The sequence below is a fragment of the Erpetoichthys calabaricus genome, chromosome 6 (genome assembly GCF_900747795.2).
Source record: "Erpetoichthys calabaricus chromosome 6, fErpCal1.3, whole genome shotgun sequence".
Taxonomy (NCBI): domain Eukaryota; kingdom Metazoa; phylum Chordata; class Cladistia; order Polypteriformes; family Polypteridae; genus Erpetoichthys; species Erpetoichthys calabaricus.
In genome coordinates, this window is record NC_041399.2 from 112,382,970 (window position 1) to 112,397,388 (window position 14,419).

The 14,419-nt window shown below is 36.4% G+C and overlaps 1 protein-coding gene across 1 annotated transcript in view; it reads left to right on the plus strand.

Moving 5' to 3' along the window:
- LOC114653503 (collagen alpha-1(XXI) chain-like) overlaps window positions 1-13,564 on the plus strand; it is a 263,740-nt gene extending 250,176 nt beyond the window's left edge. Inside the window, exons 27-28 of the mRNA XM_051928764.1 lie at window positions 8,434-8,511; window positions 12,209-13,564. Of these exons, the coding sequence (XP_051784724.1) occupies window positions 8,434-8,511; window positions 12,209-12,399 (269 nt within the window). The 3' untranslated portion in view covers window positions 12,400-13,564. The remainder of the gene's footprint in view (window positions 1-8,433; window positions 8,512-12,208) is intronic.
- Window positions 13,565-14,419: the final 855 nt, after the last annotated feature.

The window sequence follows — 14,419 nt, forward strand, 5'->3', positions numbered from 1 at the left end:
GCACTAAGATATAATGCTTATTGCTATACATGCTCATGATTCTCTTAAAATATATGCAAATCATCAACTTTAAGAATACACTTTTCTGTAAGAGAAGTGATCAAGAACCTGATAGTTATGCTGGCTGAGCTGTAGAGAACCTGTGTGGAGATGGGAGAAATTTCCAGAGGGACAACCACCACTGCAACACTCCGCTAATCTCAGCTTTATGGCAGAGTGGCCAGATGACACATAATAGCCCATGAAACAAGATTCTCTGGTCTGATGAAACCAAGATTGAACTGTTGGGCCTCAATTCAAAGTGTCAATTTGGAGGAAACCAAGTGCTGTTCATCACATACACAAAACCATTACAACAGTGAAGCACCATGCTGTAGGGTTGTTTTTCAGGGGCAGGGACTGGGAGACAAGACTGAATTGATTGAGAGCTAAGCAAAGTACAGTGATATCCTTAATGAAAACCTTCTCCAGAGCATCCTGGGCCTCAGGTTCACCCTCCAATAGGACAAACTTAAATCTCATTGATTCTTTTGGTCTTATTCAGTCTCTTACTACCCCAACTTATGAACATGGTCAAATACTTGACTTAGTTGTGTCATCTGCTATTCCTGTTTATAATCTTGAAGTCATTTCAAAATGTTTCTCTGATCATTTTATTGTATTTGAATTCTCAATTCATGTTACAATGTCTAAACCTCATAATCCTGTTTATTGTTCTCGGCGGTTTACTTCACACACTGCTGGTCAGTTTTCTGGTGCTTTTAATGTTGCTAGGAGTGTTCCTTGTTGAACTCTTTTTTTTTTTTTCTGAATTATGTGTTAATGATTTGATTTCACAATTTAATTCTTCCTGCTTAGCTATTCTAGACAATGTCACCCCATTAAAAATCAGGCATACTAGTACTAGTTAATCAAGGCGTGAATGCAGAAGAGCAGAATGGAAATGGAAAAAAGATAAAGTTAAGATGTCTTATGACATTATGAAAGATTCACTCACTACATATCAAGAAGTGGTGAAGGTGGCACGTAATCTGTATTTTTTTTAATGTCATCGCTAATAACTGTCATAGACCAAATGTATTGTTTAAAATGATTAACAATACTCTTAATCCTGTTTCCGTTCATTGCTACCCTGTGGTTTCTTCTGTAGTTTGTGATGAGTTTTTGAACTTTTTTGTGGGCAAAGTTTAGGCAGTTAAACCCCAAATTTTATTACCTGTCAGTGACCAATCTTCCTCTGCTGTTTCCTTGACTGTTTTAAGCAGTTTGAGCCTGTGAACTTCACCACTATAGGGAAACTAATTAACCAGTTAAAGCCTTCTTTTTCCCCTACTGATATATTACCTCCAATTTTTCTCAAAGAGATTTTCAGCGTGGTAGGGGTTTACATTTTAGGTATTATAAATAATAGCCTTTTATTTGGGGTTGTTCCTCATTATTTTAAGTGGTTGTTAAACCACTATTAAAAAAGCCCTGTATGGACCTTACTGTTTTGTCAAATTACAGACACATTTCTAAGCTTCAGTTTCTTTCCAAGGTCACTGAGAAAGCTGCTTTTTAGCAGCTCCAAGGGTACTCTGATGCAAATATCAATGGTGATGTTTTATAGTCTGGCTATAAAGTCCATCACAGCACTGAAGCAGCACTATTAAAAGTTTTAAATGATCTTCTCCTTATAAATGATATATGCCAATTTGCACTTTTACTTTTGTTTGATCTCTCTGAAGCATTCAAAATGGTAGATCATCAAATTGTTATATCCCATTTAGAACAATACATTGGGATCTGGGGTGCTGCACTTGATTGGTTTAAATCTTATCTGTCTGGTAGAATGTTCTCTGTGAGTGTAGGTGAGTGTGTCTCTAGTTCTGTTTCTCTTACTGCAAGGGTCTATCCTTGGATCAGTTCTTTTTAATTTATACATATTACTGCTAAGTTCTATTATTAGGAAACATAATATTTCATTTCATCTGTTTGCTGATGATACACAGATTTACCTTCCTTTCAAGCATAGGATTGGCCAACCACTTCAGTCACTTATGAAATGTTCAGATGATGTTAAAGCTTGACTAGCTTTAAATTTTCTCACAGTGAATGAAGATTAAGACAGATATTGTTGTCTTTCAACTTCCTAACATTCTCAACAATATTAATACAATGCTTGGTTCTCTCTCTGTCTACCGTAGAAATTTTACTAAAACCTAGGTGTTTTAATGGATGAGTGTTTTAATTTTGAGAAGCAAGTAAATGCTGTCGTTCGTACAAGTTTTTATTAGCTGCAGTCTTTGGCTAGGGTCAAACCCTTTTTATCTCACAGTAATTTGGAGAAGATCATTCATGCTTTTATTTCCTCAAGACTTGATTACTGCACTTCTTTATATTATGGAATTAGAAAGCCCTTTCTTGACTGCAGCTGGTGGAGAATGCTGCTGCTAGATTTCTCAGTATTAGCTGCCCTACACTGGCTTTCCTTCCGTTATCACATTGATTTTAAAATTTTAATGTTAGTTTATAAGGCTCTTAATGGATGTGCACCTGTCTATATGGTTAACCTTTTAGTACCCTATACTCCTACCTGTGCCCTTAGATCTGCCAACCAGCTCTTGCTTACCACTTTGTACACTAGGCATTTCCGAGTTAGTTCTATTATGGTTATTGTTTTCATTTTTTGGCTCAACTGCAGTTGTTTTAAAATGTGCTAAGCACTAAGCAAAGACAACACAGGAGTTGCTTAGTGTCAACTTTGTTAATGTTCTTGAGTTGGGATGTCACAAGAACCAATATTTTGGTACTAATTTGGTGTCAATGTTCGAAAATATAATAGTACCAGATTTTTTACAGTGCCAGTAATACCAAGAAAATCAGTATTGCACAATAATACATTAAAAAGTAAAAACTAATAATAATAATAATAATTAATTACATTTATATAGAGTTTTTCTCATAACTCAAAGCTCTTAGACAGAGGGGAACCACTTCAACCACCACTAATGTGTAGCGCCCACCTGGATGATGCGACATCAGCCATTATGATGAAAGGGTAAGAGAGATAGCCAATTAGAGACAGAAGATGATTAGGGAGCCAGAATAGATAAGGATGTGATGGACAACTTAGCCAGGACATTGGGATACACCCTGCTTTTTTGAAGGATGCCCTTTAATGACCAAAGAGAGTCAGGACCTCAGGTGTATGTCTCATATAAGAATGGCTAACTATTGTGATGGTACTCAACAGCATCAACACATGTCAAAAAGAAAACAGCAGAAGTCATGTTTGGAAAGACTTTGGTGTTTGTACAAGAGAATTTCAGTGCACAAGTGTAGGGAACTGTACTTGTTATTTAAAAAAAGAAAAAAAAATCCAGCCCACACATAAGGGGTTATGTTACTGTCACTTTTGTCCTACTATGAATTAGTGCATGTTTTTAGAGCGAAATAGTGTTACTGATCAATTGAGATTTAATCATTTAACTTGTATTGCCACAAATTTGTAAGATGTGATAAAAATACAAGATTAATTACTTTTAAGTAATGTACTATACAACCCCTATAAATGAACGGAGGCTTGGGTTTAATTTGCTAATTGTAATGAGCACATCTAGAGACATCTGGCAGTCTGTCCATTTTCTAACTGGCATATGCAGTTAAGAGTTGCGTCCATAGTTATGCATGTGGGAGGAATGAGAGTGCTAACAGCAGTTGTAGCAAGTAAACATCGAGGCAAGATTAAAAGGAAATGGTTATTTGGCTTGTCTGCATCAGTGATGACATGAGTTGCTCCATTTGCTAATACCAAAAAAAAATGTAATTTAGTACTTTAGTGTTTCAAAGGAGAAGGGACATTTCCCTATTAACATGACATGTACAGAGTTAACAGAGATGCATAATTGCAGAAACATGCAGTTGAGGAGGACCAAAGCAGTATACTTCATTGCTAAATATGAATCTGCAAACACTGAATTTGAGTGGTTCATTTGGTTTTTGAAGGCATACTAACAATAATTAGTAAACTCCATAAGTAAAAGCACATGTCATATGTTTCAATGGTAATTACAGCCAAGTACTTTTCAAATTCTGGATTTGTTCACAGGCATAAGCAATAACAAAGTCAGATCATTCACGCAAAAAAGCTTGAAAACAACAAAACAAAGGCTGTTTTACAGGAGTTCTGAAATAAAGGTCTAATGTAAGACTGGTTTTATACAGAAAGCTTTAAAGTTGTGATAAAAAAAAAATAAAACAAAACAAGCAGGGACAAATTTGGAAAATTAAAGAACCATAAATTTCTTACATCTGAAATTGAATTAGTTTGAATAATCTGTTAATTATTACTCATTTGTAATATTTTTTAACTGGCTAATGATGCAAATATAAATCTTACAATAGGAAACCAAACAAATTGCTCCATTGACACACTAGACTTTAAAAGCATGTTGTTACAAAAACAGCTTTAAAGAGTTTGTTTAAATGGAAGTATAATGAACTATCTTGAGATTTATTAATTCAACAGTACAGATATAGAAATATTTGAATTGTTATATTTAATATGGTTTTAAACAGTATTTTTCAGTTACTACACAGAAAATATATTTAGAATGTGCACATGCTAAGATAAATAAGGTAGTTTATGATGATACTAGACAAAGAGCCCGTTTCGACAACGTAAGATGAAACGGGCACAAGTTTGCGTCAGCAGTGTATGAAGAACAAATGATAAGTAACAAAGAAGTTGTTTTGTAATGATTGTAGTCTGCTTTACTCATTACTGTACAGGCTTGTACTGTTAGTTGATGAATTTTCCAGGCCTGTAGTATAATATTGAATGATGAATGTTCCAGTACAATATGGAATAGTAATAAGTATAAGCACCACAAACCTGATATAGGTGTATTGAAAGAATGCATAATTGAATCAGAATGCGTAATTAGGCCTCGAGCTGTAGTCGAAATCGCCTTTCAGGCCTCTAGAGCTTTAATCGAAGTCGCCTTTCTCTTTGAATTTTTTGAGGCCGTAAATCTGCCGCCTGCCGCGATGTTGGGGTTGGATGTCGGTCTCGTAAGGTTTTTCGTGCAGCTGCGCAGAAGGTGACTGTGAGTGAGTGAGTGAGTGAGTGAGTGAGTGAGTGAGTGAGTGAGTGAGTGAGTGAGTGAGTGAGTGAGTGAGTGAGGAGGCAGGCGAATTATGTATTAAGATAATTTTTATAAACCCTGTGCTAAAATCCCCCCAAGATGATAAACCCCACTTGTTGTTACAATTTGGGGTCTTCATCTCTGCCACACATTGTAGTTCAAGCCGTGCATTGTATTTTGATGGTTATGAATAGAAATACCTGTTTATTAAAGTTAGAGTTGGGTGACTACTTGATTCTATTGTTAGTGTTTATATATTTAATATCCATATTACTAACCGAGAATGCTAAACCGGATGATGGACGCAGGCACATCCGGCAATGGGCCGTAGCTGCAAAAAGACGTACTGCGCAGGCGCAAAAAGAGTCCGCGAGAGTCGACTGAGGAGCCGAGAAAGGCGGACAAAAGAGGGCGAGAGAGGCGGATGAGGGGCCGCGACAGGCGGACAAGACCACAGAAAAAAGGAGTGAGCACAGGAAAAATGGAGAAATGAGGAAACGCAGGCAAAGCACGAAACACATTGCACACGAAACTAGACCCAAAAAAAAAAAAAAAAGAGGCTCGCGCACAACAGCAAGGCACCCCCCCCCCCCCCTACAGGCACCGGACGGGACACACACCAAGAGGGGGATTCAACAAGCCCATGGAACACAAAAAAAAGAACACAAAACCACCCCACAGACCCTAGAAGCAAGGGACGGGACACACACAAACAGGGGGATTCAACAAGACACAGGAACACAAAAAGAAAGAAGACGCTCGCGCGACAACAATCCTCAACCCACACACACACACACATCCATAAGAAGTGACACCCAAAGCCACATATTCTAAAGTGAACATCAACACCTTCACACTAGACAGCATAGGTGTCAGCATTGGTGTATCTCCTTACAATAAAGCATTATTAACCGTTCAACTGCAGAAAAGGAAACATATTAACAGTGACTGCGATCCTCCTTATTACTTATCCATATTTCGCATGCTGAGAAAGAAACAAGTCATGAATACACGGTCACGGGTACAAAACGAAAAGGAAAGGATAACAGGAACAAACACACGAACACGAAAGAAACAACAAAGTAGACGGCTATGCAGCATAGGTGGATCTCCTTACAATAAGGCACTATTAACCGTTCAACCGCAGAAAAGGCTCCATATTAACAGTGAGTGCAATACTCCTTATTGCTTATCCATATTTCTAAAAGAAAAAATGACTCGACTCCAAAAACGCAAAGCTCAACTAAAGCTTCTAACTAACGATGTACCTAAAAGTAAAAACTTTATGAACTGCATTAGATCCTACAATACTTCATTTAATATGCACAAATCTACATCCTAGATCCACATGACGCAAACTATCAATCAAAGTGCTGCATCGCAACAGGCACGGATTCAAAACGAAACACCTCCCGTCTCAGACATACGTTAATGGCAGCGAAGGCTACAACGGGCTTCTCACACAGCACAGGCAAATCGATTACAGCTCCAAAACAACACGTCCCAAATACTACACATGCAACAACGTGCCTCTCAAACGGCACAAGCAAAACATACACCAGGAAAATTCATTCGGATTAATGAATGTCATTTGCAATCATTGTCATTCAGTTCACTTCCCTGAAGAAACAACTGGCAATACAAGTTATACATTTACACGTTGTTGTCAAAAGGGTCAAATTAGACTGCCTTCTTTACATTCATATACTGAATATCTACAGAAGCTTATAACTGACGATGTACCTGAAAGTGAAATCTTTATCAACTACATTAGATCCTACAAATCGGAATCCACTATGAACATTAACGGTGGCACTGCACGTGACATCCGTCTTGAAAAAATGTTGTTTATTGATGAATGTTCAATGGCATGAACAAACGTTTATAAATAATAATATTCGATTTGGAGGAAAGGTACTTTTATGAGGAGGAGATTTTACACAGTGATTAGCTATTCTTCCAGATGCCATGCACTCAGCTATTGTTCAGTGCACCTTAAAATACGCAGACAATTGGCATTGCTTTCAAAAGATACAGTTAGTAAAAAAGATACAATGTCAAGAACCAGATCATAACAATTGCTTATTACAACTGAGAGATGGTACACTCACCAATACAGATGGACTTCAGCCACATATTATTACAATTCCTCAAGCCTTTATCTGCGACGACTTAGTTACAGAGAGATTTGGAACAGCAATCTCATTAGACCAAATGCCCCTTTTAACACAACGCACTATATTATGTCCAAAAAATATTAATGTGGAAAACATAAATACCCAAGTCATTCCATTACTTCCTGGAAAGACACAACTCTTTCTAAGCTCTGACAAACTTGACTCTGATCACAACAATAACCATCTTAAATGACCTTACAAGTTCTGAGCTGGAATTACCTTTTACACTTAAACGGCGTGTACAAAGAAATTTTCACATAAACCTTTACACTGTGCCACACACTTTATTGTTTGCTTTCTATTTGCATCATCTACACCGTCACACTATTCTATATCTCATTCATACATCACGCTCTTTGTCATTCCCAACACCAGGGGTTGGCGAGCGAAGCGAGCAGGGGGCTGAGCCCCCTAGTTGTATTACAGAAAAAACACTAGTGTTCACTTCAATCAAATAATGGAAGTACTTTAATATAAAAGCCATTGAATGGGATTTCTGTTTTTGCTGTGACATCAAAAGGTATCAAGTATCATAACATTTCACTGGTATTGGTACTGAATACAAAAATTCTGGTAATGTGACACCCGTATTCTTGAGTGTCCCAGCCACAGCCCAGATTTGAACATTTCTAGAAAGACCTGAAAATAGTTGTCCACCAACAGTCTCCATTAAACCTGACAGGATCTACAGAGAAGAGTGGCAGAAAATGTCCAAATTGAAGTGTGCAAAGCTTGTCATGTTGTACCCAAGAAGACTCCAGGCTGTAATATGCTGCCAAAGGTGCTTCAATGAAGTACCGAGTAAAGGGTCTAAATACTTAGCTCCATGTGATATTTCAGTTTTTTTATTTTTGATAAATTTGCAAAAAATACTAAAATCCTGTATTCACTTTCTAATTCTGATGTATCGAGTATTAATTTAAATGATTTTGGCATAAGGCTATATAATAATAAATTGTGTAAAAAGTAAAGGAGTCTGAATACTTTCTGAAGGCACTACACATATGTTAAGAAAAACATTTTTGTCTATAATGTTTAGAAGAGTCATGAAAGCTTGCAAATCAAATGACATGTCAATTGAAAAGTGGAGTAAGATAAAATGAGAACCAATATTTTCTGTTTTCTAGGTGATAATGGACTAAAAGGAGACAAAGGTTCAAAGGGTGAAGGATTTTCTGGTCCACCTGGCCCTCCTGGCCCATCAGGTAATGTATTTTTAAGTAATATGTAGTATATATTAGGAAAAGAATCATATACAAGTAGTGAATTGGCTTAATAAAATTTATGTTAAATATTTTATTTTGATTTCAATGCATTTTGTTGAAAAACAATTACAGTAAGTCCCCTACATACAAACAAGTTCCATTCCAAGAGCACTTTCGCAAGTCCAATTTCTTCAAAAGTCCAGCAAAGTTAGCCTAGGCAACCAAAAAACAAAATGCAACTCCCAACATTCATCTCCTATAGAAAACATGTACATGTACAGCTATTTGTACATAAGAAAGTACTTTTAAAAGTTAGTATTTCTAGTGCAATTTAACAAAAAATAACTGAAAGTTATTTTTTATTCCCATTGTTTTCCATTAGCTGATCTCAGTTCAGTAGACTTGCTTACCGCTAGCGAAAGATCCTACATATGCAGACCTAGCAAACCTCTCTCTCCTCAACTCTCATCGAAAACATGTTATTGGTACTGTATGTCGAGTACAAATAGCTTTTACAAGTTAATATTTCTACTGTGTGATTTCTGAGACCTCGACAACCCCCCCAACTGCGCTGTACTATGAAACTCTTGACGCAGGGGGGGACTGCTTGTCCACCAACATTGCAACTGCAAGTTCAGAGGCTCATTGTGTAAAGCGTCTGTCGCCCATTGGTTGATGGGGCAACATTTAAAACCAGCCACTGACTTGGCTTTGTGCTCACTTGCTGTTTTCTCACTTGTACATGACGTCTGTCTACTCTTTTAAACTGAGAAGGGAATGACTACAAGATGATGAGAGCAAGTCTGTGACCCACATATTATTTACATAAAGTATTTTTGTATTGATTTCTAGTGCATTTTAACAACGAATAACCAAGTTGTTTTTCTTTTTCATGTTTTCAGTCAGCTGATCTTGGTAGATTCGCTTACAGCTAGCGAGCTGGCATGCATCGCAAAAATATGTGATCCATGTTCCATGATCTTATCCATGTTTTTTAGAATCGTGGCGAAGGCTGAATAGTTCATGTTATACTAATGAACAATGTTGACCATCTTTTTGCCTTGCTTTACTCTCTCAATTATTTTCACCTTTGTTTCCATTGCCTGGCGCTTCTCAGCAGTATATCACCGCTACTTTTACGCTTAATTACAGACATCTTGGACTTTAGCTCAACATAAGCAGACATACAGCCAGAAGCACAACCACCTGTAGAGGATGCAAGCACATGACTGAGGATGTAAGCAATAATAGCATGGGTTTTTGTGCTCTGCCTAGTAGCAGATATGCAAACTAATTTGCACTCTGCCTCAAAATTTGAAGTTACAGTACAATTTTTAATTTTTCACTTATTTAAATATTTTTTGATTTATTGGTCATGCATGTTCGTAACTTGAAGGTTTGCATGTAGGGGACTTTGTGTATTACATTGCGGAACATGCTTTGAGAAAATACGGAGCATATAGTAGCTTATGATATACTGATATACTGTATACTTTTGCCTTGTAAAACTTACTTTTGACCATTATGACACATGCCTCACCAAATAAATATATAAACCGATGATGTCTGACACATCCACACAAGGCTACTTGAAATTAAGGGCCTGGTTTTCCATGCTTGTTCCTTGCCTTGCTACACCCAAGTACATCATCACATGCACAATCTCAATGTCTTTTTTTTTCTGGTTATACTTTCACAATTCCCCTAAACTTTACCAGCATCTCCTCGTTCCATCTTCTATCAGCCTTTGAGGCCACTGCGTTTCTCAGCTTTTATTTTGAATTATGCTATTTTTATCTTGAACAAATCTAACTGGACAATGTTTTTTCTGAGATGTTCCTCCTCATCAAACTGAAATTAAATTGGCATATTCAAGACCTGCCTGGCCACAATAGGCCCTTACACCCTGGTACATTTTACAAATGAAATGCACATTCAAATAGCTGGCTAGTTCCTGGCCAGTGAAAAGAAGTTGGAGTGGCATAAATAATCAAACTGTGCTCAACTGCTTATCCGGCATAGGAATGCCAGGAGAAGAAGGGCACAAAGGAGAAATGATACAGAAGATAATAGAATACAATTCCATGTGTTAGTAGACTACATTAAATACGTATGTGCTTTTCAACTGCACTTTACAATGAAGTTAATAACAGAGCACAAATATGCTTATGGTGGCTCAGTAGCTGTCATATGCAGAAGATTGCGATTCAAGTGATGTGAAAATGTCATCAACTGATGTGAGTTAGCAGTGGAGGGTCTGTAACTACTTGTTGTTCAATTTTCTTAAAACATTTTTTAAAGTATATCCAATGCAGTAGTATGTAATAATTAGCAATGTAAAATATATATTAATACAAAATGACCAATACAAGTAAAATCAGTATCAATATTACCCTATGACAGGAAAAAATGAAAAGAAACAAGTTCCCCATTTGGCTGTTAATGTCAGTTAAAACACGGTAATTTGTATTGATCACTGTTACTATGCCTGTATTGTAAGCATAGCCACACAAGATGGCAAAAGGGGATGCACCCCATAAAATATACAAGGTGGCTAGACCATGACTGCACTAGTCTGCCCCAAAATAGGCCACACCCCAGGCAGTCAGGTCCCAAATTCACCAGGCAGGCTTTCAGGCCTGTATAGGTCCAAAATGGATCAATGGCTTTAAAGTGCAAAATATAATTTTGAATGTATCAAATACACAAACATTCCCCTCAGAGGAGAAAACTCCTGGCTTGAAAAAGACAAATTACTTGGATTATTGGATTCTTATTTTATCATTATTGAAAATGGCAAGTGTCAGCTAAGTATTATGGTAAATAAAGAATGTATAATAAAGAATTTATAACTATCTATATATATATAGATATATATATAGATTACATCTTGCCTGAAGAAGGGGCCTGAGTTGCCTCGAAAGCTTGCATATTGTAATCTTTTTAGTTAGCCAATAAAAGGTGTCATTTTGCTTGGCTTTTCTGTCTCTCTCTGTATATATTATATTATATATATATATACAGAAGCACAAAATGGCAAATCAGGAAAAATATCAAAAATAAGGCAACATGGGTACAGTCTTTAATCTGGTAATCAAAAATCCACAAAAACCTAGAAAGTCAAAACAGTACTCATAATAATGTTCTACACTCCACAGTTTTCAATAACGCTCTGCTGCAATCATCTCCTCAACAGCCTTTTTCCTTCATGGACTCTTCATCTCCTAGTGTTTACTCTTTTTTCTCTGCTTTCTGGTACATTGGTTGTATGCTTTTAACAATTCATAATATCATCAACCAAACACAATGGTAAAGCAAACTGAAAGTCAATAAACATGCAAATGTCAAAAGCCTCAACTACTCTTCAGCATAAGTACTTGAGACCCTAATTTTCTCGGCTCACAATTAATGAGGCTCAGCTTCCCTGTAACATCAAATTCACACATGCATCTAGGGCTTGGTGACATATGAGCACATCACAACTGTGTGACTTTAAAAGAAGAAAAAGAAACTAAAAATGCTCCATTTCCCTTTAATTTGCAGCATGACATGTTTTTCACTCAATAAATACATTTAACTGTATGTTATGTTTCAGCAATAGTTTACCCCATTGGGATCTGATGTGTGGCTACACCATATAAGTGAGAAATTAATACAGTGTGTATTTTCATATCTTTAACTTTTGCTTATATCATAGGTCCTGAAGGACCACCTGGTATAAATGGTGAAGGATCCCAAGGTCCTCCTGGAAGTCCAGGTAAAGATGGTGTGTCTGGCATCCCAGGAAAACGTGGACCACCTGGGCAACCTGGCATATGTGATATGACCCCCTGCTATAGTGCCTATAACTTTCAAGAAAATTCTTTCAGTAAGGGGCCAAACATATGAACACAACTCACACAGATGAGCTGCTTCATTGGACTCTTTTTGAATTCTATGGGTTTGAGTGGGTCAGGGATATTTTGGGTCTCAGCAAGTGATGACCCATAACATGCCACAGGTATCGCATCATTCTGCACTCCAAAGACCTACAAATATGTGAGATATGTAGGTATTTTTGAACTATTATCTTTTATGTAAATGTTACTGTAAATAATAACATTTGTAGAACTGAAGAAATACTACAAAATGTCCAAGATTCCTTTATAAAATCCTAGTCTAACCAAGAATGGTCAAGTACTGGCTGCTTCGGGGAGAGGAAAAAGATATAAAATGAATGTGTTGCCATAACTTGGTACAGTAAATTTATAATATTGGACACTTCAGTCTTCATGTATGTGTGTGTTACTGGTTGTTTTCATGCCTATATTAAAAGAGATTTTATTTATTTATTGCCATGAAAATTCCAAAGTGCCTTTTTGTATAAAAAAGTAAAAAACATATAGGCTGGCACAATTCAGATTCTCTTTTAGTTGGTTTCTGTCAGGGTATACAAGACATTTTTGAAAGCCACTGAAACTGCAGGCCTGTGCAACAAACATCCAGTAGAAAAAGAAACTTGGAGTAAACCATCTATACTGTTCTGTCTACAAAATCGCATTGTCAATGCGTAGATTACAGAACTTATTTATTTGTCAAACAACTGTTGCAACTGACAAGAGTTATATCAAGAGATGGACCTGCTTTAGATGAAAATGTCTAAGAAGAACAGAAATGTAATTAAAGAAATAAACAGGTAAAGACTCATCAGCCAAAACATTGTTTGTAAATAGATTTTATGTTTTGGAATGTTTGGAAAGCAACAACTGTGCAACATTAAATTCCAAACTTCCTATAAGTACCACTGCAGTATTGTCTGTAGTTTATTGGCAGAATAAAATCAGGCAGATACAGTAATACTGTGATATATCACATCATGTTGTCATTTAAATAGTAATTTATTTTCAAATTTTCTATATGGTTTTTAAAGATACATTTCTTATACTATGCCATACAGTGTTTTTAATTATGTAAACCAAGCAGTAAGTCATATTTTATATCATGTAAAATATAAAATAAAAACACGTATTTTTAAATAATATTTCTGATAGTTATTTGTTGGCTTTAAAGTGACTGAGAGCTTTAAAATAAATAATTTAAAGGAACTTTCTTTTTTGTCAATAATGAATGACTATGTAGAAATAAGTTCTAAATAGATGCTATGTCAAGTAAAATGGGGGCTGTGTTACTGTAATACAAAAACACTTTAGCACGTTAGAGTGATCTATGATGATTGTGGCATCATTTTCTGAGACTACTCTCATTTTGAAACGTTCCAAGTGTGTGTGACTTGTGTGTTCTTTTATGCTATCGTATGTCATCTTGGCAGTTGTGTTCTGCGTGTACTGAATTAACCTTTTAATTACTTTAGCATATTCCAATATATAATACATAAAAGCATGGTTATTGATTGTAGATACTGTAAGGGTATCATCTAAAGATGCTTATCCACAGCAGGGTTGCAGGGCAGCTAAAGCTTATTCCTCAGCCATTCTTAGTGTAAAGGCTTACTACTAATTAAGAGAAGTGTGCTGCTATTTACTTATTTCATCTTTTACTGCGTATTTTTCTGTTTGTTGAATCCCAGCCTTGTCACTGTCTCTGTGGATCTTGCATGTTCTCTCTGTGTCTGCATGTACTGTATTTGCTTCTGGGTGATTCTTTTTCTCCCTCCTGCACTGACGGTCCATCTAGACTCTGTACCCAATTCTACCAGAAGAGGATAACTACAACCCTAAAAATTGATTAAAGGATAAGTTTGGTATTCTTCAAGTCAAAGTTATTTCTTCACAAACATGGTATATACATATTTGTCATGGGAAATTACAATCTAAAATTAAACATTTTCTATAAATTTAAAAAATATTATGCCCACACTAGCGCTTTACAATGGAGGCAATGGGACATAGAAGGGCACCAACAAAAAATA